At 40.9% G+C, this 25,299-nt stretch overlaps 2 protein-coding genes across 2 annotated transcripts; both read right to left on the minus strand.

Moving 5' to 3' along the window:
• LOC102181025 (olfactory receptor 7E24-like) lies at positions 5,075–6,022 on the minus strand. Its single transcript, XM_005682438.1, has one exon. It carries the CDS (start codon positions 6,002–6,004, stop codon positions 5,075–5,077), a length of 930 nt encoding a protein of 309 aa, XP_005682495.1. The 5' UTR covers positions 6,005–6,022.
• LOC102181294 (olfactory receptor 18-like) lies at positions 10,293–11,359 on the minus strand. Its single transcript, XM_005682439.2, has 2 exons — positions 11,335–11,359; positions 10,293–11,245 (listed from the first exon to the last, which is right to left on the minus strand). The coding sequence occupies exon 2, from the start codon at positions 11,220–11,222 to the stop codon at positions 10,293–10,295; it is 930 nt and encodes a 309-aa protein (XP_005682496.1). The 5' UTR covers positions 11,223–11,245; positions 11,335–11,359.

The following is a 25,299-nucleotide window of genomic DNA, read 5'->3' on the forward strand; positions in this document are numbered from 1 at the left end:
TCTCCTAAATTCAGCTCCCTGAATATTGGTTGGATTGGCAGGACAGAATACTGTCAAGGTGCCTTGTAAATGGAGTTTCACTGTCTGCATTTGAATCTGACTTTATCCCCTTCTATACTACAGGGCTTGATCAAAATTACATTAAAAATAAAATTTCCACCCTCAGGTGTAAAATGATAATAATGAATGTTGCTCTCATTTTGTGGGGGATAGTAATTCAGATAAAGGGCTTCCCTATTGGTTCAAAGAGTAAAGAATCTGCCTGCAACGTGGGACATTAGGGTTCGGTTTCTAGGTTGGGAAGATTCCCTGGAGAATGGATTGGCAACCCATGCCAGTATTCTTGCCTGGGGAATTTCACTGACAGAGGAGCCTTGGCAGACTACAGTTCATAGGGTTGAAAAGAGTTGGACATGACATAGAGAATAAAACTTTCACATTCACATTTTCAATGCAAATAAAATGGCAAACTACATTAAAAAAATCACTTCAGCCTCTGGTGTGTAAATTCTTACATAAGTTTTCGTATTACTGTGGTTATTGTCATGGTTTCATCACTGTCCCTTCCAGAGCATCTGGATAACTTAGGGGGACACTTTAGAGGGACCTGTTTCCTAATCAGGTAGAAATGATGCTCAAGGAAGATAGAACCAGTGTGGAAGGAAAGCAAAAACTTAAGTGTTCCGGGATCCCCACCACTAACAATAACATAAACCTCATGCTTAGAGCTGAATCTGCGCATGTTAGTGGCCTCCCGCCAACTATTCCAACTGTCCCACTGCTTTGATGGTGAGCAAACAAGGCTCCTCCAATGCCTCCTGCACTCAGTGTCTCCCACTGCACTTGGCACTCTCTGGGCTGGGCTGTGTCTCTGCTGGACCAGGACTGAAGGATGTAGATTGGCTGCCCCTCCCCTACCTACTGTTGGATGAGGGCTGAGGCTTTGTCCTCAGGACAGGCAACAAGACAGACTCAGGTGTGGGCCTCTGGTGCAGACAACAATTCTGGGGGGATGAGACACACAGGTATTGATCCCACTGCACTGGAGCTGGCTAATTGAAGGGCTGGGAAGCACAGGCTGCTTATTTACAGTGATGCAGCATGGAGAACTTCATGCACATAGCAAATTAGCCAAACTGGTCCACGGTCTCTCAATCCCTGAGAGTTTGTTAATTTAATGGAGGAGGAAAAGGAGAAAAGTGAATGTGTTAGAAAGGATCCTGTAGAGCCTAGAGGAGGCTGGCTTCTGCTTCTCACCTCTGCCTTACAGTTTATTTTCTCATCATAAAATTCAGACACATTTTTTTTTCAATTAAGGGAGGCAATACATGATTTTATGTCTGTAAATCCACTGAATTAGTCATGAAATTTAGCGAGATTGAGGTCTTCCCTTCCAAGATTCTGATAGTATTTCTATTTTCATGGTTAAGAGTTCTGTCTCTGGCATTGTCGTTTTTTTTCTATAGTTCTTGTCTGGAGTTTTGGATTTTCTGCCTTGGAGATTTATGGTTTTTGGAATTTTGAATGACAGTCCAAATTCTAGTTCTAATACGCTTGGAATTTTAAATCCTAAATTCTATTAATTTAAGGGCTTCCCTGGTAACTCAGACAGTAAAGTATCCACCTGCAATGCAGAAGACCTGGGTTTGATCCCCGATTCAGGAAGATCGCCTGGAGAAGGAAATGGAAACCCACTCCACTATTCTTGCCTGGAAAATTCCAAGGACAGAATTAATTTAAAATTCTAACTCTTAAGTTTTCTCTTCACTTGATGTATATTGTTACATTACACAACTCTTTATTTTAACATATTTGTCTCGTAACTTGCTAGCTTGCTCAAACACTTCAAGGGGCATCAGAGAATCTACATACAAAATGGGGGCCAGTGTTGTAGTCTTATCAAGGTTTGACTAGAAGAATGTTTGATTCCAAGCTCACTTCCATGTCTGTTCATAGTACTGACTGCTTTGGAGACTAGAGGATTCTCTTAGTTTCTTACCTCTTATGAAGCAACTGACTTCCATCAGAGCAAGGTCAGTAGACGGGAGAGGACTGGCAAGAGAAAGCTGAGCTATTTCACACATTAATGGTGGAAGCGACAGGCCAATAGTTTTCCAAATTCAGTTTACTGGAAACAAGTCACTGTGTTCAGTCCAAGGAGACACGTATGTACAAGGGCATGAACAGAGGTGGTGGGGATCTTTGAAAGCATCTTTGAAGCTACCCACTTAACCAGCCTCATTCTCCCTCTGTACAGTTGACTCTAAAAAGAATAAAGCTATGGAGATATTTCTCTGTGTTCCAGCCTTGGCTCCAAAACATCATCTTTTCAAGAAAAATTCCCCAGAGAAGAACTAGAACATGAAAAACTTGCCCTGTTGTGGGTACTTCTGCAGATCCCACCTTGCTGTTCCTAGTCTTACAGTCAGAACTCTCTTGTTTCTCTTACACCCATAGAGTCCTTCCATCACTGTTAGAATAAGCCACATCCTTTCCAGTGCTGGAGTTCTACAAACATCTCAGTGTTCATCCCTTAGTCGTGTCTGACTCTTTATGACCATTGGACTATAGCCCACCAGGCTCCTCTGTCCATGGGATTCTCTAGGCAAGAATACTGGAGTGGGTTGTCGTGCTCTCCTCCAGGGGATCTTCCCAACCCAAGAATTGAACCTGGGTCTCTGGCATCTCTTGCATTGCTTATTTCTACTCAATAAAGAGGTCACATCTCTCTCTAAATATATTTTTCTTTAAAACCTTTGTGTTTGAACTCTTGGTGTTCATTAAGACAGTGTCTTTTTAGTTTTAAAGCAGGATATGCAAGATGTGGTCTGTTGTGACCTTCTACATCTTATCCTTGCAGTACTCCTGGCTCATAGTCTGTGTATGAGGAACTCAGAGATTAAGTCTTCATTAAATAATAGACAGAAAACTAGATACACAGTTTTCTCAATTAAGCTGTACATATTTATCTAGTTTTCTGCCTATCAGATAATAAGAATATTCAGTTATATTGGACATGGGACTTCCCAAGGGGCGCAGTGGTAAAGAACCTGCCTGCCCTGCAGGAGATACAAGAAATGTGGGTTCTATCCCTGGGTTGTGAAGGTCCTCTGGGATAGGAAATGGCAACCAGCTCTAGTATTCTCGCCTGGAAAATTCCATGGACAGAGGAGCCTTGTGGGCTACAGTCCATGGGGTTGCTAATTGTTGGATATGATTGAGTACTGAGCACATTCAGCACAAATTGGACATGGAACCCTGGGAACCACTGCACTTCTGGTGGTATCTGATATAAGGGCAGTCTTGTGAGGATGGTTCTCTCGATTCTGTGGTGTGGCCAGTTCTCTTCAGTAGGAAAGGGCAATGGAAAAAGTAAAGCCAAGTTGAAGCCCCTCAGAGGTCTATAAAAACCACCAGGGTGCTCTAAAGATGATCCCTTGGAGTTGGCTGCAGTTGGGTGAAAAGGAATCAAATACTTACATACTCATATCATACAGTCTTCGGATGTAGGCTGCCTTGGGCTCTCTGTAGCTGAGGGAGATCCCTCTAGAAGTTGATTCTTTTTTAAAAAAGTTTATTTTAATTGGAGGATAATTACTTTATAATATTGTGATGGTTTTGCCATATAGCTACATGAATCTTGAGGGCTGAGTAACACCCAACATTTGGGGAAAGCGTCTCTCATTTCTAACTGATTTTGTGTGTGTGGTAAAACAACATAAGATAAATTTTACCCTGTTAACTATTTTTAAGTGGACAGTTGAGTGGCATTAAGTATATTCATATTGTTTTGCAACCATCACCACCATTCATCTCCAGAACTATTTTGTCTTCCCCAACTGAAGCTCTGTGCCCATTAAACACTAACTCCCCTTTCCAACTCCCAAAGCCTCTGGCAACCATCATTCTCTTCTCTGTCTATAGGAATTTGACTACTTTAGGTACTTCATATCGGTGGGGATCACTCAACTTCTGTTCTTTCTGTCTGATTATGTAATATGATTGGGCTTCCCTGATGACTCAAAGGGTAAAGCGTCTGCCTGAAATGAGGGAGACCTGAGTTCAATCCCTGGGTTTGGCAGATCCACTGGAGAAGGAAATGGCAACCCAGTCTTGCTTGGAAGATTCGACAGACGGAGGAGCCTTGTAGGCTAGTCCATGGGATTGTGAAGAGTCGCACACAGCTGAGCAACTCCACTTATGTAACATAATTGGGGAGAAGTTAGATGGAATGGGAAGGAGAATTATCAGGAAAATTGGGAATTGACTTTACTTTGGTGGGTACTCTATATCTACCCCTCAGGAAGCACACATCCCAGTTTTCCTAGTAAAGTCCCAATTAACAACTTCTTATTCAAACTTAGTATTCATGGTGTCCTATTTTAATGTCAGAATACTTTGGTTTGGAAATGAAATGAAATACCCATCCTATTTGCCAAAATTCATTAAGGAGCAAAAATATATTAGATGTCTTGGTCATTAAGGTAGGGTTTAAATACACATAACAAATAGGGAATAATAATAGGAAAACATAGAATCAATTGTTGTTTAGTCACTAACATGTTTTGGGACCTCCAGGACTGTAGCCTGCCAGGCTCCTCTGTGCATGAGATTTCCCAGGCAAGAATACTGGGGTGAGTTGTCATTTCCTTCTCCATGGAATCTTCCCAACCCAGGGATTGAACTCTCATCTCCTGTACTGCAGGATTCTTTACTGTTAGGCCAGAAGGAAAGCCCATAGATTCAGTATATGAGAAGAAATAGATCTGTATTTATTTGGAGGTGATAGAAATAAGACTGCCTGTGACCAAGGGCTTTGGGTAATACATAAGGAAATTGAGACGTGTACAATGAGGTGGTGTGCAAAATCTTGGAAGGGTTATGACCCCCAAATAATGTCCCAATTTCAGTAGAGCTAATTTAAGAGGGAAAAAAGGTGTAACCAGAAAGCCAGATTGCTACGTATATGCTATGGAACTGCAGATTCATCACAGTTACTTGTTGCACATATTTGATTTTACCATCTTTTATAGTCTTAACAAACAACAACAGAAAAATTACACAAGTATTGAAATTAGGCTTTTCTGATGATAATTCTCCGCAGGGCACTCTTGATGTCCTTGTTCCTTAGGCTGTAGATGAAGGGGTTCAGCATAGGGGTGACCACAGTGTACATCACCGAGGCCACTGCACTCTTCCTATGGGAAGATGAGACAGCTGAGCTGAGATACACCCCAAGGCCAGTTCCATAAAATAAGCAAACAACTGACAGATGAGAACCACAGGTAGAGAAGGCTTTGTACTTCCCATCTGATGGGGAGACTCTCAGAATGGAAGATATAATTCGAGTATAAGAGTAAATGATCCCTGAGAGTGGAACTCCACCCAAGATGGCACCAATGAAATAGATTAATATGTTATTGATGAAGGTGTCAGAACAGGAAAGGTTGAGGAGCTGAGAAAGTTCACAAAAGAAATGAGGAATTCCCACTTCTGCACAGGAGGTAAGCTGTGACACCATCAAGTAGTGCAGCAGGGAGGTCAAAAGGCTGATGGAAAATGACACCAGGACCAACAAGCCACAGAAGCGGGGGTTCATGATGACCAGGTAGTGTAGAGGGTGGCAAATGGCCACCAACCAGTCATAGGCCATCACTGTCAGAAGTAAACTCTCCAAACATGCAAAAAGAGAAAAAAAGGTGAGTTGAGTTAGGCAGCCTGCATAGGTGATTGATTTCCTATGTTTCTGGAGGCTCACTAGCATCTTGGGGATGGTGGTGGCGCTGAAACTGACATCAGTCAATGATAGGTTAGAAAGGAAGATATACATGGGGATGTGGAGGTGGGAATCAGAGGTGACAGCCAGGATGAGGAGCAGGTTCCCAAGGATGGTGACCAGGTACATGGACAGGAAGAGCCCAAAGAGAAGGGGCTGCAGGTCTGGATCATCTGAGAGGCCCAGGAGGAGGAATTCTGAGACACCTGTTAGATTCTGTGGTTTCATGTTGATGGGACACCTTTCAAAAAAAGTAGAGAGTGTTGAATACACAAAACAATGTTAGAGGCACCTAGATAAGTGTCCAAGCTGAATTTAATCAATTCACAAATAAAGTATTAAGGGAAAAACATAGGAAGAACGTTCCTTGACATACATAACAGTAAGATCTTTTTTGACTCACCACCTAGGGTAATGAAAATAAAATGATAACATAACAACAAATTAAAATTAAAAACTTTTGCACAGAAAAGATAACCATACATGAGATGAAAAGACAAACCTCAACACAGGAAAAAATATTTTCAAATGAAGCTATGGACAAAGAATTAATCCCAAAATATAGAAAAAGCCTGTGAAACTCAGTATCAGAAAAAAAAATCAATAAAAAATGGGTGGAAGGCCTACATAACATGTTTCCAGAGACACACAGAATTTTTTCCAATCAGTATCAAATACTTTCAGAAAAAGATTGGAGGTTGAGTTTATATTTTGCTGTATTTGTTTGTTGTGGCCAGGTAAAACTTCAATATCCCTCTCCTCCTGAATATATACACGAAGGCTTGATTTTTCATCAAATCCCACCTATTATGAACAGTCAAAAAATTTAAGACCTAATCAGGTCTCAAACACCAAGTTGGCCTCCTTATGCCAGCTTAAGAGAGCTTTTCATGCCAATTCTTCCTAATAGAGAGTTTATGTTTCTCCTAAATTCAGCCCCCTAATTGTTGGCTGGATTGGTACGAGACAATACTGTCAAGGTGACTTGTAAATGGAGTGTCACTTTTGCCCTGTAAATGGAGTGTCACAAGTGACAATACTGTCAAGGTGCCTTGTAAAATAGAGTGTCACTGTCTGCATTCGAATCTGACTTTATCCTCCTCTCTACCACAGAGCCTGATCAAAATTACATTAAAATTAAAATTCCTATCCTCAGGTGAAAAATGATAATAATGTATGTTGCTCTCTTTTGGGGAATGGGAATGCAGATAAAGGGCTTCCCTGTTGGATCAAAGAATAAAGAATCTGTCTGCAATAGAGGAGACCTGGGTTCAGTCCCTGGGTTTGGAAGATCCTCTGGAAAACAGAATGGCTACCCACTCCAGTATTCTTGCGGTTTCCCTGGTGGTTCAGATGGTAAAGAATCTGCCGGTAATGCAGGCGATCCAGGTTTGATCCCTGGATTGGGAAGATCCCCTGGAGAAGGGAATGGCAACCCACTCCAGTATTCTTGCCTGGAGAATTCCATTGACAGAGGAGCCTGGCAGACTACAGTCCATGCGGTCTCAAAGAGTTGGACATGAATTAGTGACTAAAACATTCACACTTTCAATGCAAATACAATAACAAACTACACTGAAAACTTACTCCAGCCTCTGACGTATGAATTCCTACATAAGTCTTTGTAATACCGTGGCTATTGTCACCATTTCATCACCATTGCCTTCAAGAGCATCTGGAGAACTTAGGGGACACTTTAGAAGGACCCATTTCCTAATCAGGTAGAAAAAATGCCCAAGGAAGACAGAACCAATGTGGAAGGAAAACAAAAACTTGAATAAGCACTCTAGGATCCCCACCACTAACAATAACATAAACCTCATAGGCTTTGAGCTGATCTTTGCATTTTGGTGGCCTCCCACTGACTATCATAACTCCCACTGCCTTGATGATGAGCATACAAGTCTTCCTCATCCCTCCTGCACTCAGTGTCTCCCACTGCACTTGGCACTCTCTGGGCTGGGCTGTGCCTCTGCTGGACCAGGACTGAGCGCTGCTGATTGGCTGCCTGTCCCCTACCTGCTATTGGATGAAGGCTGAGGCTTTGTCCTAAGAACAGGCAGTAAGACAGACTCAGGTGTGGGCCTCCTGGTGCAGACAACAACCCTGGGAGGATGAGACACATAGGTATTGATCCCATTGGACTGGAGCTGGCTAACTGAAGGGCTGGGAAGCACAGGCTGATTATTTACAGTGACGCAGCCTGGAGAACTTCATGCACGGAGCAGATAATTAGCCAAACTGGTCCAGGGTCTCTCAGTCCCTGAGGGTTTGCTAATTTATTGGAGGAGGAAAAGGAAAAAAGTGAATGTATTAGGAAGGATCCAGTAGAGCCTGGAAGAGGCTGACTTGTACTCCTCACCTCTGCCTTCCAGTTTATTTTGTCATCATCAAATTCAGACATTTTTTTTTTCAATTAGGGGAAGCAATACATGGTTGTATGTCTGTAAATTCACTGAATTAATCATGAAATCTAGAGAGATTTTGGTCTTCTCTCCCAAGAATGTGATAGCATTTCTATGTTCATGGTTAAGTTTTCTGCCTCTGGCATTGTCATATTTTTCTTTCTATAGTCCTGGTCTTGAGTTTTGGGCTTTCTGTCTTGGAGGTTTATGTTTTTTGTTATTATATTTTTTTAATTTGGAGCCAAGATGCCCAAGGTGAGAGTCACTCTGGGAACCACTGCACTTGTGTTGGTGTCTGAAATGAGGACAGTCTTGTGGGAACTGTTCCCTAGACTCTGGTTTGGCAAACTCTATGTAGCATGAAAGGGCAGTGGAAAAGTCAAGCCAAGCTGAAGACCCTCAAAGTTCTATGAAAACCACCAGGGTGCTCTAAAGATGATCCCTTAGAGTTGGCTGCAGTTGGGGGAAAGGAGCCCAATGCTTACAACCCTACATTATGCAGTCATCAGGTGTGGGCTCTCTGAAGCTGAGGCAGATACCTCTAGGAGTTGATTCCTGAAGGCTAACACCCAAATGTGGAGCAATTCATCTCTTATTTCTGACAAGAGTTTTTTTTTTGTTGTGGTAAGAAAAAAAAAAAAAACCCATAACATTTACCTCCCAAACTATTTTTAAGTGTACAATTCAGCAGCATTAAGTACATTCACATTGTTTAGCAACCATCACCACCATCCGTCTCCAGAACAATTTCATCTTCCCCTAATGGACACTCTGTGCCCATTAAACACTAACTCCCCTTTTCCTGATCCCAAAGCCTCTTGCAACCATCATTCTCTTTAAATTTGACTACTTAAGCTGTGGAATCAGTCATTTTTTTGTCCCTTCTGTCTCACTAAGTAATATGATTGGGGAGAAGTTAGATGGAATGGGAAGGAGATTTATCAGAAAATTTTGAAATCAATTTTTCTCTGGTAGGTAGTCTCCTCTCTACTCCTTGGGAAGCATATACCCCAGTTTTCCTAGGAAAGTCCCAATTGATAACTGCTTATGTAAACTCAGTATTCATAGTGCCCTATTTCAATTTCAAATTTCTCTGATTTAGAAATGAAATACCCATCCTATTTTCACAAAAAGATAATTAATGAGCAATAATATATTGGATGTATTGATTGTTATGGTAGAGTATGGATACATATGACAAATAGGGAATAATAAAAGGAAAAGTATAGAATCAATATGTAACAATAAATAGAGCTGTGTTTCCTTCCTTGGAAGGAAAGCTATGACAAACATAGTCTATTAAAAAGCAGAGACATCACTTTGCTGACAAAGGTCAATATCGTCAAAACTATGGTTTTTCTAGTCATGCACAAATGTGAGAGTTGGACCATGAAGGCTGAGCACCAGAGAATTGATGCTTTTGAATTGTGGTGCTGGAGAAGACTCTTGAGAATCCCTTGGACTGTTAGGAGATTAAACCAGTCAATTCTAAAGGAAATCAACCCTGAATATTCATTGGAAAAACTAATGCTGAAGCTGAAGCTTCAATACTTTGGCCACCTGATGCAAAGAGCTGACTCATTGGAAACTACTCTGATGATGGGAAAGATTGAGGGCAGGAAAAGTGGGTGGCAGAGGATGATATGGTTAGATAGCATCACCAAATCAATGCACATGAATTTGAGCAAACTCCAAGAGATAGTGGAGTACACAGGAGCCTGATATGCTATAGTTCATGAAGCCGCAAGAGTCGGACACGACAGAGACACTGAACAACACCAACAAAGAGCTGCATTTATATTGTAACTATAGAAACAAGACTGCCAGGGACCAAGGGCTCTGTGTAATGCATAAGGAAATTGACAAGGTGTAGTGATGTGGTATGCAAAATCTTGGAATGGTTATGACTCACATTGGGTGGCTAAATAATGTTCCAATTTCATTAGAGCTATTTTAATAGGAAAAATATATAAACATATATGGTGTGAGACTGAATATTCAGAATCACTTGTTGCACATATTTGTTGTTACTGCCTTTACCAGTCTTAGGAACATATATATATATATATACACACATACACATATAGTTACATATGACACAGGTATTGAAATTAGGTTCTTCTGATAATAATCCTCCAGAGGGCACTCTTTATGTCCTTGTTCCTTAGGCTGTAGATGAAGGGGTTCAGCATAGGGGTGACCACAGTGTACATTACTGAGGCCACTGCACCCTTCCTATGGGAAGATGAGACAGCTGAGCTGAGGTACACCCCAAGGCCAGTTCCATAAAACAAACAAACAACTGACAGGTGAGAACCACAGGTGGAGAAGGCTTTGTACTTCCCACCTGAAGATGAAACTCTTAGAATGGAGGAAATAATTCGAGTATAGGAGTAAAGGATCCCCGAGAGTGGAACTCCACCCAAGATGGCACCAATGAGATAGATTAATATGTTATTGATGAAGGTGTCAGAACAGGAAAGGTTGAAGAGTTGAGGAGGATCACAGAAAAAATGAGGAACTTCCACTGTGGCACAGAAAGTAAGCTGTGACATCATCAAGTAGTGCAGCAGGGAGGTCAAAAGGCTGATGGAAAATGACACCAGGACCAACAAGCCACAGAAGCAGGGGCTCATGATGACCAGGTAGTGTAGAGGGTGACAAATGGCCACCAACCGGTCATAGGCCATCACTGTCAGAAGGAGACTCTCCAAAAATGCAAAAAGAGAAAAAAAGGTGAGTTGAGTTAGGCAGCCTGCATAGGTGATGGATTTGCTGTGTGTTTGGAGGTTCACTAGCATCTTGGGGATGGTGGTGGTGCTGAAATTGACATCAGTCAAGAACAAATTGGAGAGGAAGAAGTACATAGGGGTGTGGAGGTAAAAATCGGAGCTGACAGCCAGGATGATGAGCAGGTTCCCAAGCACGGTGACCAGGTACATGGACAGGAAGAGCCCAAAGAGAAGGGGCTGCAGGTCTGGATCATCTGAGAGGCCCAAGAGAAGGAATTCGGAGACACCCGTTAAATTCTTTTTTTCCATGTAGATGGGGCACCTTGTGAAAAGAAGAGTGTTAAGTAAACAAAACAAATATAGAGGCACCCAGAGAAGTGTCCATACTTTGGATTTAAGTGGATTCATGTTGATGTATGGCAAAACCAATACAATATTGTAAAGTAATTCACCTCCAATTAAAATAAAAAAATTTAAATTAAAAAAAATAAAATATTCACACTTGATGACCACATGGCCTAGCAACTTTAGCAACATTTCTCAGTTGTGAGCTCATCTTTAATGAGGCCCCAAATATCATTTGCTTCTTTATTTACCTATTTTAGAGGCATGAGGCCAAAGAATGCAAGAAAAGTAAGGACTTTTTGACATAATAAATCCATCAACATGATGTGATATGTGTCCCCTTAATTTTGAAGGAAAAACCTATAGTAAAAGTTTTTTCTCTCTTAGAAAAGTCATTCTAATTAAAGGACACTAAAAAACGCTCAAATATACTGTATCTTATCCAAATACTCTACAAGAAACTCTCTTGATTTGTAATGTAGTGCTAAACAGCTAAAACCACTCTCTGGGGTATAAATTTTAGGGAGAATGGCATTGAAACATGTATAATATCATATATGAAATGAATCACCAGTCCAGGTTCGATGCATGACACTGGTTGCTTGGGGCTGGTGCACTGGGATGACCCAGAGGGATGGTACAGGGAGGGAGGAGGGAGGGGGGTTCAGGATGGGGAACACGTGTATACCTGTGGCGGATTCATGCTAATGTATGGCAAAATCAATACAATATTGTAAAGTAATTAACCTCCAATTAAAATAAATAAATTTATATTAAAAAATTCCTAATCAGCATTTCTATTTTTTAAATTAACTTCTAGAGATTTTTCATATTTATTTGGTTTTATGGCATCCATCTTCCATGGAAATATGTGTTCACTCAAATGTGTGTGTTGTGGTCAAAGTCTCTTCACATGTAACTCAAATATAAGTATTTGCTCTTAGTGGACTTCATATTTCTATAAATTCATTTTTAATATCTCTTTTTTCCTTTATTTATTTTTAATTGAAGGATAATTATAATATTGTGTTGGTTTATGCCATATATCAACATGGTGGAGCCATAGGTATACATATGTCCCCTCCCTCTTGAGGCTCCCTTCCAGCTCCTACCCCTCTAGGTTGTCACAGAGCCCCAGTTTGAGTTCCCTGAGTCATACAGCAAATTCCTCATACAGCAAATTCCTACTGGCTATACATTTTTTTCTTTTTTAAATATTTATTTATTTAATTTTAAAAATTTATTTATTTTTAATTGAATGATAATTGCTTTACAAAATTTTGAAGCATAAAATCATACACTATCACTGATCCTGAAGATAGCACTCATATACTATGCACCAATGATTAATTAATAAACTCTAATTAAGACCCTGAACTTGCTTTTCTTATTACAGAATATTTTTCTATCAGTACTATAATAGTCTCAGAGAAAGTTCTGAAATTGAGATGGCTGTTTGCTGTTTTTCTGTTTGTAGTGGCTAGGTAACACTTCTTAACTATGGTATATCTTTAACCCTAAAGGTTTGTGAAGGGTTGATTTCTCATCAGATCCAACCTCTTATGAACCATCAAAAAATTTAAGACCAAATAAGTTCTCAACATTAAGTGGGCTTCTCATCCCAGTTTAAGAGCTTTTCAAGCCAGTTCTTTTTTTTTTTCTCACTTAATTAATTTATTTTTTATTGAAGGATAATTGCTTTACAGAATTTTGCTGTTTTCTGTCAAACCTCAACATGAATCAGCCATAGGTATAAATTCTTTCTTATAGAGAGTTTGTGTTTCTTTTAAATTCAGCTCCCTGAATGTAGTTTGGGTTGGCAGGAGAGAAATCTGTTTAGGGGTCTTGTAAATGGAGTTTTGGGCTTCATTGGTGGCTCAGCGGTAAGGAATCTGCCTGCAATGAGATTCAATCCCTGGGTTGGGAAGATCCCCTGGAGGAGAAAATGGCAACCCACTCCAGTATTCTTAGCAGGAAAAACCCCATAAACAGAGGAACCTGATGGGCTACAGTCCTTGGGGTCTCAAAGAGTTCAATATGACTTAGCGACTGAATAATAACAAACAAAATGGAATTTCACTGTCTGTATTCAAATTGGACTTTACTGCCTCTCTACCACAGGGCAAGATTGAAATTACATTAAAATATCTATCCTAAGATGTGCTCCTATCCTCAAGTGTAAAATGATAATAAAGCATGTTGCTGTCTTTTGGGGGGTAATAATGTAGGTAAAAGAAAACAAGTTACATAAAAACATTAGTTCAGAGCCTGGCACATGAATTCCTACATAAGGCTTTGTGATATTGTGGTTATTGTCACAATTTTCATCACTATCACCTTTGTGATCATTTCAAGCACTTGAAGGACACTTTGCTGGGCTGTGCTAAGTTGCTTCAGTCATGTCCAGCTCTTTGCGACCTTGTGAACTGCAGCCCGCCAGGCTCCTCTGTCCATGGAATTCTGCTTGTAAGAATACTGGAGTGGATTGCCATGCCCTCCTCCAGGGGATCTTCCTGACCTAGGGATCGAACTTGTGTCTCCTGAGGCTCCTGATTTGCAGGCAGATTCTTTACCACTGAGCCACTGGGGAAGCCCAGAGGGTACTTCAGAGAAAACTATTACCTGCTCAAGTTTAAAAAAAAGATGCCTATGGAAGACAGAATAATTATGGGAGGAAAATAGACATTTAAATAAAAGTTCTAGCATCCCCACCAGTAACAACAACATCAACTTCATAGTCTTCTGAGTTTATCTATCCATTTTGGTGTCCTTCTACTGGCTATCCTATCTGTCCTCTGCTTTGATGATGAGAAAACAAGGCTCCCCCAATCCCTCCTGCATTCAGTGTCTCCCACTGCACTTGGCACTCATTGGGCTGTGCTGTGTCTCTGCTGGGGCAGGACTAAGGGATGCAGATGTCTTTCATCTCCCCTACCTGGTGTTGGATAAGGGCTGAGAGTTCGTCCTCAGAACATGCGGGAAGACAGCCTCAGGTATGTGCTTCCTGGTGCAGACAACATCTACAGGAGAATGAGACACACAGATATAGAACCCATTGGACTGGAGCTAGCTAACTGAAGGTCTGGGAAGCACAGGTCGATTATTTACAGTGACGCAGCCTGGAGACCTCCATGCATCTAGAAGATAATTAGCCAAATTGGCCCATGGCCTCAGTCTCTGAGGATTTGCTAACTTCATGGAAGAAGAAAAGGAGAAAAGTGAATGTATACGGAAGGACCTAGGCCCTTCCTACTCCCAAGAAGAGGTTGACCTCTACTTTTTACCTTTGAGTTCCAAGTTGTTTATTTCACCATAAAATCCACACACTTATTTCTTCAATGAGAGAAAGCAATATGTGATTTTATATTTGTAAATCTTTGATTAGTCATATGATTTAGAGAGATTTATGCCTTCCATGGGCTTCCCAAGCAGTGCTAGTGGTAAAGAACCAGCCTGCCATTGCAAGAAATGCAAGAGACGTGGGTTCAATCCTAGGTTGGGAAGATCCCCTGGAGGAGGGCAGAGCAACACACTCCAGTATTCTTGCCTAGAGAATGCCATCGACAGAGGAGCCTGGCAGGCTACAGTCCATGGGGGTCACAAAGAGTTGGACACTATTCCAGCAACCTCACCCGCACATATGCATGTCTTCCATACCAAAACTCTGATAGTATTTCTATTTCCTTAATTAAGATTTATATCTCTGAGAGCTTGCTACTGTTTTTTTTTTTTTAATAGTCCTGTTTGGGGTTTTGGAATTTATGCCTTGGAAATTTATGGTTCTTGCTATTCTGAGTGACAGTTCCAATTCTAGTTCTAATTCTGTTGGAATTTAAAATATTTCAATTCAATTAGTTTAAATTTTAGCTCTACTTTTTCTGCTCAATTGATGTATGTTGTTATATTGCACACTGTTTATTGTAGTGCATTCTGTTATTTTGCTTAAATACTTCTAGGCATCTTAGAGAGTCTACATTCAAAATGTGGGCCTGGGCTATATAGTCTTGTCAAATCTTGACTGGAAGAGTATCTGAATGCCAGCTCACATACATAGCTATTGGTAAGACTGAGTCCTTTGTGGGCCAGAGGACTCCCTTAGTTTCTTATCAAATGGGCTTCTGACAACAGGACAACTGACTTCTATCAGTGCAAGGTGGTGAGATGTCAAGAGAGGGCTGGCAAGATCAAATCTGAATCCTGGTGATGGAGGGTGAGGCGGGATGGATTGGGAATTTTGAATCAGCAAATGCAAAGTAGTGTATATATTAAATAGAATGAATAAACAAGGCCCTACTGTGTAGCACAGGCAACTATATTCAATATCCCTTAAAAAACAATAATGGAAAAGAAAAAGCAAAGCTCAGCCTTTCTGGATGTTTGTGTTGGCAGATTGAGTTTTTCTCATTTTAAGAAATTAGAAACTAACAAATTATTGCTTTTTTTCCTTCAGCTTCCCCCCAAAACCCTATGCATGTTGCTCCTTCTCCAATTGCTGTGTTTGTGGCGGATTCATGTTGATGTATGGCAAAACCAATACAATATTGTAAAGTAAAAATAAATAAATTTATATTAAAACATTAACCTCCAATTAAAATAAATAAATTTATATGAAAAAAGAAAAGAAAAAAGTGCTACTTTTTCACATTATGAGAAAAATATTTTTATCTTCAAGTAATTGGGGGGAAAGATAGTCTCATTAACAAAGTCTTGTGGTTTTTCTCACATATATTATGACCACAGTCATAAGAGCTGGGAGTTGCAGGTAATATATTCTAATCTTGACCTCAAGTCCTGAGTGTGAATCCTGCTGGATGCTTTCAGCTCAATAACTCAACGTCTTTGTGGTCAGAAATGATATCTTGAAAATCAGAAAAACTATTTGGGACTTTATTCAATTGGAAGTTTTCAAAAGGTAAGTGATGGAATCTGATCGACTCTTCAAGTCACATAATCCTTTTCTGCTCTGAGGTGAATTCTAAAGTCTGGAAGCCTGAGTTCAAATCCCTTCATCACCTCTTACAAAAGCACCATGAATCCATGTATGTAGAACTTAAACTTACCTTATACTTAAGTGAAATTATGGTAAAGTGGGGCGTGAGAAAAGCACCCAACTTATAGGTGTATGGAAAGAATGAAATTAGCTAACATAAGTAGATGCTGAGATAGCTGCCTAACAATAGCCAAAATGCTGTTATTAGTGGTGGTGGTAGAATATAATAATGATTATTTCAGTATTATGAAAGTGAAAGTGAATTGAAAGTCACTCAGTCATGTCTGATTCTTTGTGACCCCATGGATAGTCCATGGAATTCTCCAGGCCAGAATACTGGAGTGGGTAGACTTTCCCTTCTCCAGGGGATCTTCCCAACCCAGGGATCGAAGCCAGGGATTAAACCCAGGTCTCTTGCACTGCAGGCAAATTCTTTACCAGGTGAACCACAAGGGAAACCCAAGAATGCTGAGTGGGTAGCCTATCCCTTCACCAGTGTATCTTCCCGACCCAGGAATCGAACCAGAGTCTCCTGCATTGCAGACAGATTCTTTACCAGCTGAGCTACCAGGGAAGCCCATTTCAGTACTATGATTTCTAATAATTTTACTGTTAACCAGAAAATTTAGAACACAGATTTTGTGATAAGAACTCAAATGGCAGGACACAGAAATGAAAATAAAAGTTAGAAGAACAGATCTTTAAGGATCCATTAACAATGAAGAGGCTTAATTCACTCATGGATTTGAACTCCCAGCAGAGCTATGATGATCTGGGTCACCATCTGCTCAGGAAGTGTACTGGGTATGTACAAACCAGTGGATCAAGTTAATTATCCATGCTCCATAGTGGTCAATGCTTCAGAAGAGTGGTCCTCGTGTGTGACCATCACAGTAGCAACATCAACATTTAGGAATATTTTTAGACAGGCACATTTTAAAAAAATTATTGGTTTATTTTTGGCTGTGCTGGGTCTTTGCTGATGTGTGTCGGCCTTTCTCTGACTGCAGTGAACAGGGGCTACTCTCTAGTTGCGGCGCTCAGGCTTCTCATTGCAGTGGCTTCTGTGGCTGCAGAGCACAGGCTCTATGGCGCACAGGCTTCAGTAGTCGCAGCATTTGGGTTCAGTTGTTGTGGCTGCCAAGCTGTATACCACAAGCTCAGGAGTTGTAGTGCGTGGGCTTAGTAGTTCCGCAGCATGTGGAATCTTCCTGGATCAGGGATCAAACCTGTGTCTCCTCCACTGGCAGGCGTATTCTTTACCACTGGGCCACCAGGGAAGCCCTAGAAGGGCACATTTTTGAGTGCCATACCCAACCTTCTGAATTCAGTGCTCTGATATAATTGAATCACTTTGCTGTACAGAGCAGACTGGTGGGCTGCCGTCTATGGGGTCGCACAGAGTCGGACACAACTGAAGCAACTCAGCAGTAGCAGCTGTATGCCTGAAACTGACACAACTTTGTAAATCGACTATACTCTAAAAAACTTCTAAAATATAAAATTTAAATTTAAAAGTACATTCATTTTATTTTATTTTTTAATTTATATTATTATTATTTTATTTTTATTGTAACTTTATTTTGCTTTACAATACTGTATTGGTTTTGCCATACATTGGCATGAATCAGCCATGGGTGTACATGAGTTCCCAATCCTGAGACCCCCTCCCAACTCCCACCCCCCACACCATATCATCTCTCTGGATCATCCCTGTAAACCAGCCCCAAGCATCCTGTAATTGGAGGTTAATTACTTTACAATATTGTATTGGTTTTGCCATACATCTACATGAATCTGCCACAGGTATAAAATTATATTGAAAAAAATTAAGAACCAGAAAACAAAACAAACAATAAAAGTAAATTCATATAGAAAGAATTCAGTTCAGTCACTCAGTCGTGTCCAACTCTTTGCAACTCCATGAATTGCAGCATGCCAGGCCTCGCTGTCCATCACCATCTCCCGGAGTTCACTCAGTCTCACATCCATCGAGTCCGTGATGCCATCCAGCCATCTCATCCTCAGTCATCCCCTTCTCCTCCTGCTCTCAATCCCTCCCAGCATCAGAGTCTTTCCCAATGAGTCAACTCTTTGCATGAGGTGGCCAAAGTACTGGAGTTTCAGCTTAAGCATCATTCTTTCCAAGAAATCCCAGGGCTGTTCTCCTTCAGAATGGACTGACTGGATCTCCTTGCAGTCCAAGGGACTCTCAAGAGTCTTCTCCAACACCACATTTCAAAAGTATCAATTCTTCAGCGCTCAGGCTTTTTCACAGTCCAACTCTCACATCCATACATGACCACAGGAAAAACCATAGCCTTGACTAGATGGACCTTAGTCAGCAAACTAATGTCTCTGCCTTTGAATATACTATCTAGGCTGGTCATAACTTTTCTTCCAAGGAGTAAGCGTCTTTTAATTTCATGGCTGCAATCACCATCTGCAGTGATTTTGGAGCTCAAGAAAATAAAGTCTGACACTGTTTCCACTGTTTCCCCATCTATTTGCCATGAAGTGATGGGACCGGATGCCATGATATTCGTTTTCTGAATATTGAGCTTTAAGCCAACTTTTTCACTCTCCTCTTTCACTGTCATCAAGAGACTTTTTAGCTCCTCTTCACTTTCTGCCATAAGGGTGGTGTCATCTGCATATCTGAGGTTATTCATCTTTCTTCAGCAATCTTAATTCCACCTTGTGTTTCTTCCAGCCCAGCATTTCTCATGATGTACTCTGCATAGAAGTTAAATAAGCAGGGTGATAATATACAGCCTTGATGTACTCCTTTTCCTATTTGGAACCAGTCTGTTGTTCCATGTCTAGTTCTAACTGTTGCTTCCTGACCTGCATACAGATTTCTCAAGAGGCAGGTCAGGTGGTCTGGTATTCCCGTCTCTCTCAGAATTTTCCAGTTTACTGTGATCCACACAGTCAAAGTCTTTGGCATAGTCAATAAAGCAGAAATAGTTGTTTTTCTGGAACTCTCTTGCTTTTTTGATGATCCAGCAGATGTTGGCAATTTGAACTCTGGTTCCTCTGCCTTTTCTAAAACCAGCTTGAACATCAGGAAGTCCATGGTTCATGTGTTGCTGAAGCCTGGCTTGGAGAATTTTGAGCATTACTTTACTAGCATGTGAGATGAGTGCACTTGTGCAGTAGTTTGAGCATTCTTTGGCATTGCCTTTCTTTGGAATTGGAATGAAAACTGACCTTTTCCAGTCCTGTGGCCACTGTTGAGTTTTCCAAATTTGCTGGCATATTGAGTGCAGCACTTTCACAGCATCAGCTTTCAGGATTTGAAACAGCTCAACTGGAATTTCATCACCTCCACTAGGTTTGTTCATAGTGATGCTTTCTAAGGCCCACTTGATTTCACATTCCAAGAAGTCTGGCTCTAGATGAGTGATCACATCATCATGATTATCTGGGTCGTGAAGATCTTTTTCGTACAGTTCTTCCGTGTATTCTTGCCACCTCTTCTTAATATCTTCTGCTTCTGTTAGGTCCATACCATTTCTGTCCTTTATTGGGCCCATCTTTGCATGAAATATTCCCTTGGTATCTCTAATTTTCTTGAAGAGATCTCTAGTCTTTCCCATTCTGTTGTTTTCCTCTATTTCTTTGCATTGATCACTGAAGAAGTCTTTCTTATCTCTTCTTGCTATTCTTTGGAATTCTGCATTCAGATGCTGATATCTTTCCTTTTCTCCTTTGCTTTTCGCCTCTCTTCTTTTCACAGCTATTTGTAAGGCCTCCCCAGACAGCCATTTTGCCTTTTTGCATTTCTTTTCCATGGGGATGGTCTTGATCCCTGTCTCCTGTACAATGTCATGAACCTCATTCCATAGTTCATCAGGCACTCTATCTATCAGATCTAGGCCCTTAAATCTATTTCTCATTTCCACTGTATAATCATAAGGGATTTGATTTAGGTACCTTCTTCAATTTGAGTCTTAATTTGGTAATAAGGAGTTCATGATCTGAGCCACAGTCAGCTCCTGGTCTTGTTTTCGTTGACTGTATAGAGCTTCTCCATCTTTGGCTACAAAGAATATAATCAATCTGATTTCGGCGTTGACCATCTGGTGATGTCCATGTGTAGAGTCTTCTCTTGTGTTGTTGGAAGAGGGTGTTTGCTATGACCAGTGCATTTTCTTGGCAAAACTCTATGAGTCTTTGCCCTGATTCATTCCACATTCCAAGGCCAAATTTGCCTGTTACTCCAGGTGTTTCTTGACTTCCTACTTTTGCATTCCAGTCCCCTATAATGAAAAAGACATCTTTTGGGGGTGTTAGTTCTAAAAGGTCTTGTAGGTCTTCATAGAACCATTCTACTTCAGCTTCTTCAGCGTTACTGGTTGGGGCATAGTCTTGGATAACTCTGATATTGAATGGTTTGCCTTGGAGATGAACAGAGATCATTCTGTCGTTTTTGACATTGCATCCAAGTACTGCATTTCAGACTCTTTTGTTGACCATGATGGCTACTCCATTTCTTCTGAGGGATTCTTACCCGCAGTAGTAGATATAATGGTCATCTGAGTTAAATTCACCCATTCCAGTCCATTTTAGTTCACTGATTCCTAGAATATCGACATTCATCCTTGCCTACCCTTGTTTGACCACTTCCAATTTGCCTTGATTCATGGACCTGACATTTCAGGTTCCTATGCAATATTGCTCTTTACAGCACTGGATCTTGCTTCTATCACCAGTCACATCCACAGCTGGGTATTGTTTTTGCTTTGGCTTCATCTCTTCATTCTTTCTGGAGTTATTTCTCCACTGACCTCCAGTAGCATATTGGGCACCTAATGGCCTGGGGTGTTCCTCTTTTGGTATTCTATCATTTTGCCTTTTCATGCTGTTCATGGGGTTCTCAAGGCAAGAATACTGAAGTGGCTTGCCATTCCCTTCTCCTGTGGACCACATTCTGTCAGACCTCTCCACCATGACCCGCCCGTCTTGTGTTGCCCCGCAGGCATGGCTTGGTTTCATTGAGTTAGACAAGGTTGTAGTCCTAGCGTGATTAGATTGACTAGTTTTCTGTGAGTATGGTTTCAGTGCCTGCCTTCTGATGCCCTCTTGTAACACCTACCATCCTACTTGGGTTTCTCTTACCTTGAGCATGGGGTATCTCTTCATGGCTGTTCCAGCAGAGCACAGCCGCTGCTCCTTACCTTGGATGAGGAGTATCTCCTCACTGCCGCCCTTCCTGACCTCCAGCTTGGGATAGCTCCTCTAGGCCCTCCTGTGCCTGCGCAGCCACCGCTCCTCGGGTTGCTCCTCCCGGCTGCCAGCCCTGGCCTCGGGCTCGGGGTGGCTCCTCAGGGTCACCGACCCTGGCCTTGGGTGCGAGGTGGCTTCTCCCGGCCGCCACTGACCTTGGACGCGGGGTAGTTCCTCCCGACCGCCACTGAACTCGGACGCAGGTAGCTCCTTTCCGCCGCTGTCCCTGACCTTGGATGCAAGGTAGCTCCTTTCCGCTGTTCCTGCGCCTTTGCAGCCTGGCACTCTAGGCTGCTGCCCCTGACCTTGGACATGGGGTAGCTCCTCTCGGCCGCGCTTAGTGAAAGAAGAAAGAGTTAGAATGAGTATAAATTAAATAACAAAGGAAAATACTGAAGTTTTTAAAGAAAAATGTTTTTAAGTGAATATTGAATGGAGCACCATTCACAACGTAAGTAATGGATGAAATCTCATGTGAGCTAATAGACAAAACTGCACACTAGTGCCTTTCAGTGACTTGTTTTTGATCACAATACAATTGAAAATGAAGAACTACAATTCAATTAAAGGAAAATACATTGAATCTATTGTGTGAAAATTGGAAAGATTGGTTATTAAAGCCTAAAAGGAGATTATGAAATCTGTATATATTGATCACAGTCACAATGCATCACTGAGAATATATCAGATTTTGCTAGGTAAAATACAGACAACAAAACTTAAGAAAACATCAATGTATCTAAAGATGAAATATCTCTAGTTGTTTGAATGTTACAACATCTTGTTGTTGTTCAGTCACCCAGTCATGTCTGACTCTTTTTGACCCCATGGACTGCAGCACACCAGGCCTCCCTGTCCCTCACCATCTCCCAAAGTTTGCCAAAGTTCACGTCCATTTCATCGGTAATGCCATCCAGCTATCTCATCCTCTGATGACCTCTTCTCCTTCTGCCCTCAATCTTTCCGAGCATCAGGGACTTTTCTAATGACTCGGCTGTTTGCATCAGATAACCAAAATACTGGAGCTTCATCTCCAACATCAGTTCTTCTAATGAGTATTCAGAGTTGATTTTTCTTAAGAATGACTAGTTTGATCTCCTTGCTGCCCAAGAGACTTTCAGGAGTCTTCTCCAGCATCACAGTTTGAAGGCATCAATTCTTTGGCCCTATGCCTTCTTTACCATCCAGCTCTTACAACCGCATGTGGCCACTGGGAAGATAGTAGCCTTGATTATACAGACCTTTGTCAGCAGAGTAATGTCTCTACTTTTCAACACACTGTCTAGATTTGTCATAGCTTTCCTGCCAAAAAGCAATCATCTTCTGATTTCATGGCTGCAGCCACCATCTGCAGTGATTTTAGAGCCCAGGAAGATGAAATGTCACTACTTCCACCTTTTCCTCTTCTCTTTGCCATGAAGTAATGCAGCTGGATGCCATGATCTTAGATTTTTAATATTTAGCTTTAAGCCAGCTCTTTCATCCTCCTCCTTCACCTTCATCAAGAGACTCTTTAGTTCCTCTTCACTTTCTGCCATTAGAGTGGTATCATCTGCATATCTTTTTTTTAATGTTTTAAAACTTTATTTCAACATAGCTATACTTACAGAAATATGCATAACCAATATGCATCTTCATATCTTGATTCCAGCTTGTAACTCATCCAACCTGGCATTTCTCATGATGTGCTCAGTGTATAGGTTAAACAAACAGGGTGACAGGAGTTAGCCCTGTCTTACTCCTTTCTCAATCTTGAACCAATCAGTTGTTCCATACAGGGTTCTAACTGTTGCTTCGTGACCTGCATACAGGTTTCTTAGGAGACAGATAAGATGGTCTGGTATTCCCATCTCTTTAAGAGCTCTTCACAGTTTGTTATGATACACACAGTCAAAGGCTATAGTAAAACAGAGTAGATGTTTTTCTGAAATTCCCTTGCTTTCTCTATGATCCGCCAAATATTGGCAATTTGATCTCTAATATCTTAACTATCTTTATAAATATATTACTTGGCCAATATGTAAAATAGGTTTCTACACTTAAAATTGGAATCAGGCTTTCTGATTTTATAAATTAAATAGAGATGCCTTTGTATGTAACATTAATAAGGAATAGATTGGGAGTTTGGGATTGACAGGTAGACATTGCTATATTTAAAATATAATGACTTTCCATGAAAAAATAAATAAATAAACAAAATTCTTTGCCTCCCCCCCCACACAAACAATAGGAAGGAAGCCTAGAATTAATTAGAAAAAGAATGTTTATATGTGAAATGCAGGTGTATATGAATGGGTGGATAGAATACATGGTATACAGTTGGTCTAAGAAGATCAAGGATTATCCATCATGAAATTCTCTCTTGCACTGCTGTGGTCTTTAAGGATTTGCACAGTCCAGGGATCAGAATGGCACCAAAAATATTTGTCTAATGAGGAACTTTGGTTATTGATCCCCAGGGGTATAGCTATGGTTAGCCGTCAGCCTGTGATATGAAACAGCTCTTTTGCTTCCTAGGAAAGGCACACCTGAGCCAGCTTTCAGAGGTATTCTTCTTGACCAGGAGTCCATGGTCTCACATGCTCTGTTTGCCCTTCCTGAGGACAGATCTGTCTCCAATATCCAAGCATCATGTCATGTCAAGCATCATTACACACTGATGCCAGTTAGGTGAAGTCCCTTAGTTAATGATTTGGGGATTCTTTTTTATTTTTTGGTGACAGGAAAAGGTGTTTACTAAAAATTTATCTAAAGGACATAATGAGCAGAGTTCAAGCATGTAATGATCAGAATAAAGTGCCCTATGAGATTCCAGACAACCTGTCTTTTTGTTGACAAGTTTGTACCAATGTTCACCCAGTTCTCAATTTGCTGGTCTTCTATTTCCTGTAAAAATGGAAGAACTCTTTATCTACTCTTTATTCTCCTAAGCAGAAATATGCCCTTTCTCAAACCTGATGCCTCATAAAACTTTCTGACATTTGCGTGAATACCGTGGTGGTCGTGGGGAAGAGATTTGGTCAGTTTTTCCTTTATTTCCCTTTCTGGTTCTTCAAATACCACTGCACAGAAGTTCGTTTGCATTATTGCTGTACTTGGGCTGCAAAGACACAAGGGGTAAGTAGAGACACATGGAGCCTTAGCTGACTGTCCTCCTAGCAAACCTGTATCTATAAAATTTCTAAGAATTTAATACATGAACAGCTAAGATAGTATAATACCTTTAAAAATATATAACAATCCTTAAACTCTTTTGAAACTTTAAAATGGTGACATTCTGTTCCCAACTCCAGGTCTTAAATATAATGTTAGAAAATTATACACTTACAAAAGGCATCTGTTTTGTATCCTCTCTAGATCTTATTCCCTCGTCCTGAGAGTCAAAATCATCTTGAATGTGATAGTTTTCCCCCTTGCATTGTTTTATATTGTGCATGTGTTCACAAACATATGTAAGAAAAATGCATTAACCATAACACCTATGAGTTAGGAAACAGAGAAATAAAGTATGATGTAATAATATAGCGTTGAAATCTGCCTGCAATGTGGGAGACTTGGTTTTGATCTCTGGTTGGGAAGATCTCTTGGAGGAGGGCATGGCAACCCACTCCAGTATTCTTGCTTGGAGAACCCCATGGATAGAGGAGCCTGGTGGGCTACAGTCCATGGGGTTACAAAGAGTCAGACACAACTGATTGACTAAGCACAACAGTATAGTGGGGTTTCCCAGGTGGCTCATTGGTAAAAGAATCTGCCTGCCAATGTAGGAGACACAGACGTGGGTTCGATCCTTGGGCCAATAAGATCCCCTGGAGGAGG

Source organism: Capra hircus, chromosome 7 (genome assembly GCF_001704415.2).
Source record: "Capra hircus breed San Clemente chromosome 7, ASM170441v1, whole genome shotgun sequence".
Taxonomy (NCBI): domain Eukaryota; kingdom Metazoa; phylum Chordata; class Mammalia; order Artiodactyla; family Bovidae; genus Capra; species Capra hircus.

Coding starts and splice junctions, on each gene's coding strand:
- LOC102181294 (XM_005682439.2), bottom strand. CDS start 11,222: ATGGAAAAAAAGAATTTAACGGGTGTCTCCGAATTCCTTCTCTTGGGC.
- LOC102181025 (XM_005682438.1), bottom strand. CDS start 6,004: ATGAAACCACAGAATCTAACAGGTGTCTCAGAATTCCTCCTCCTGGGC.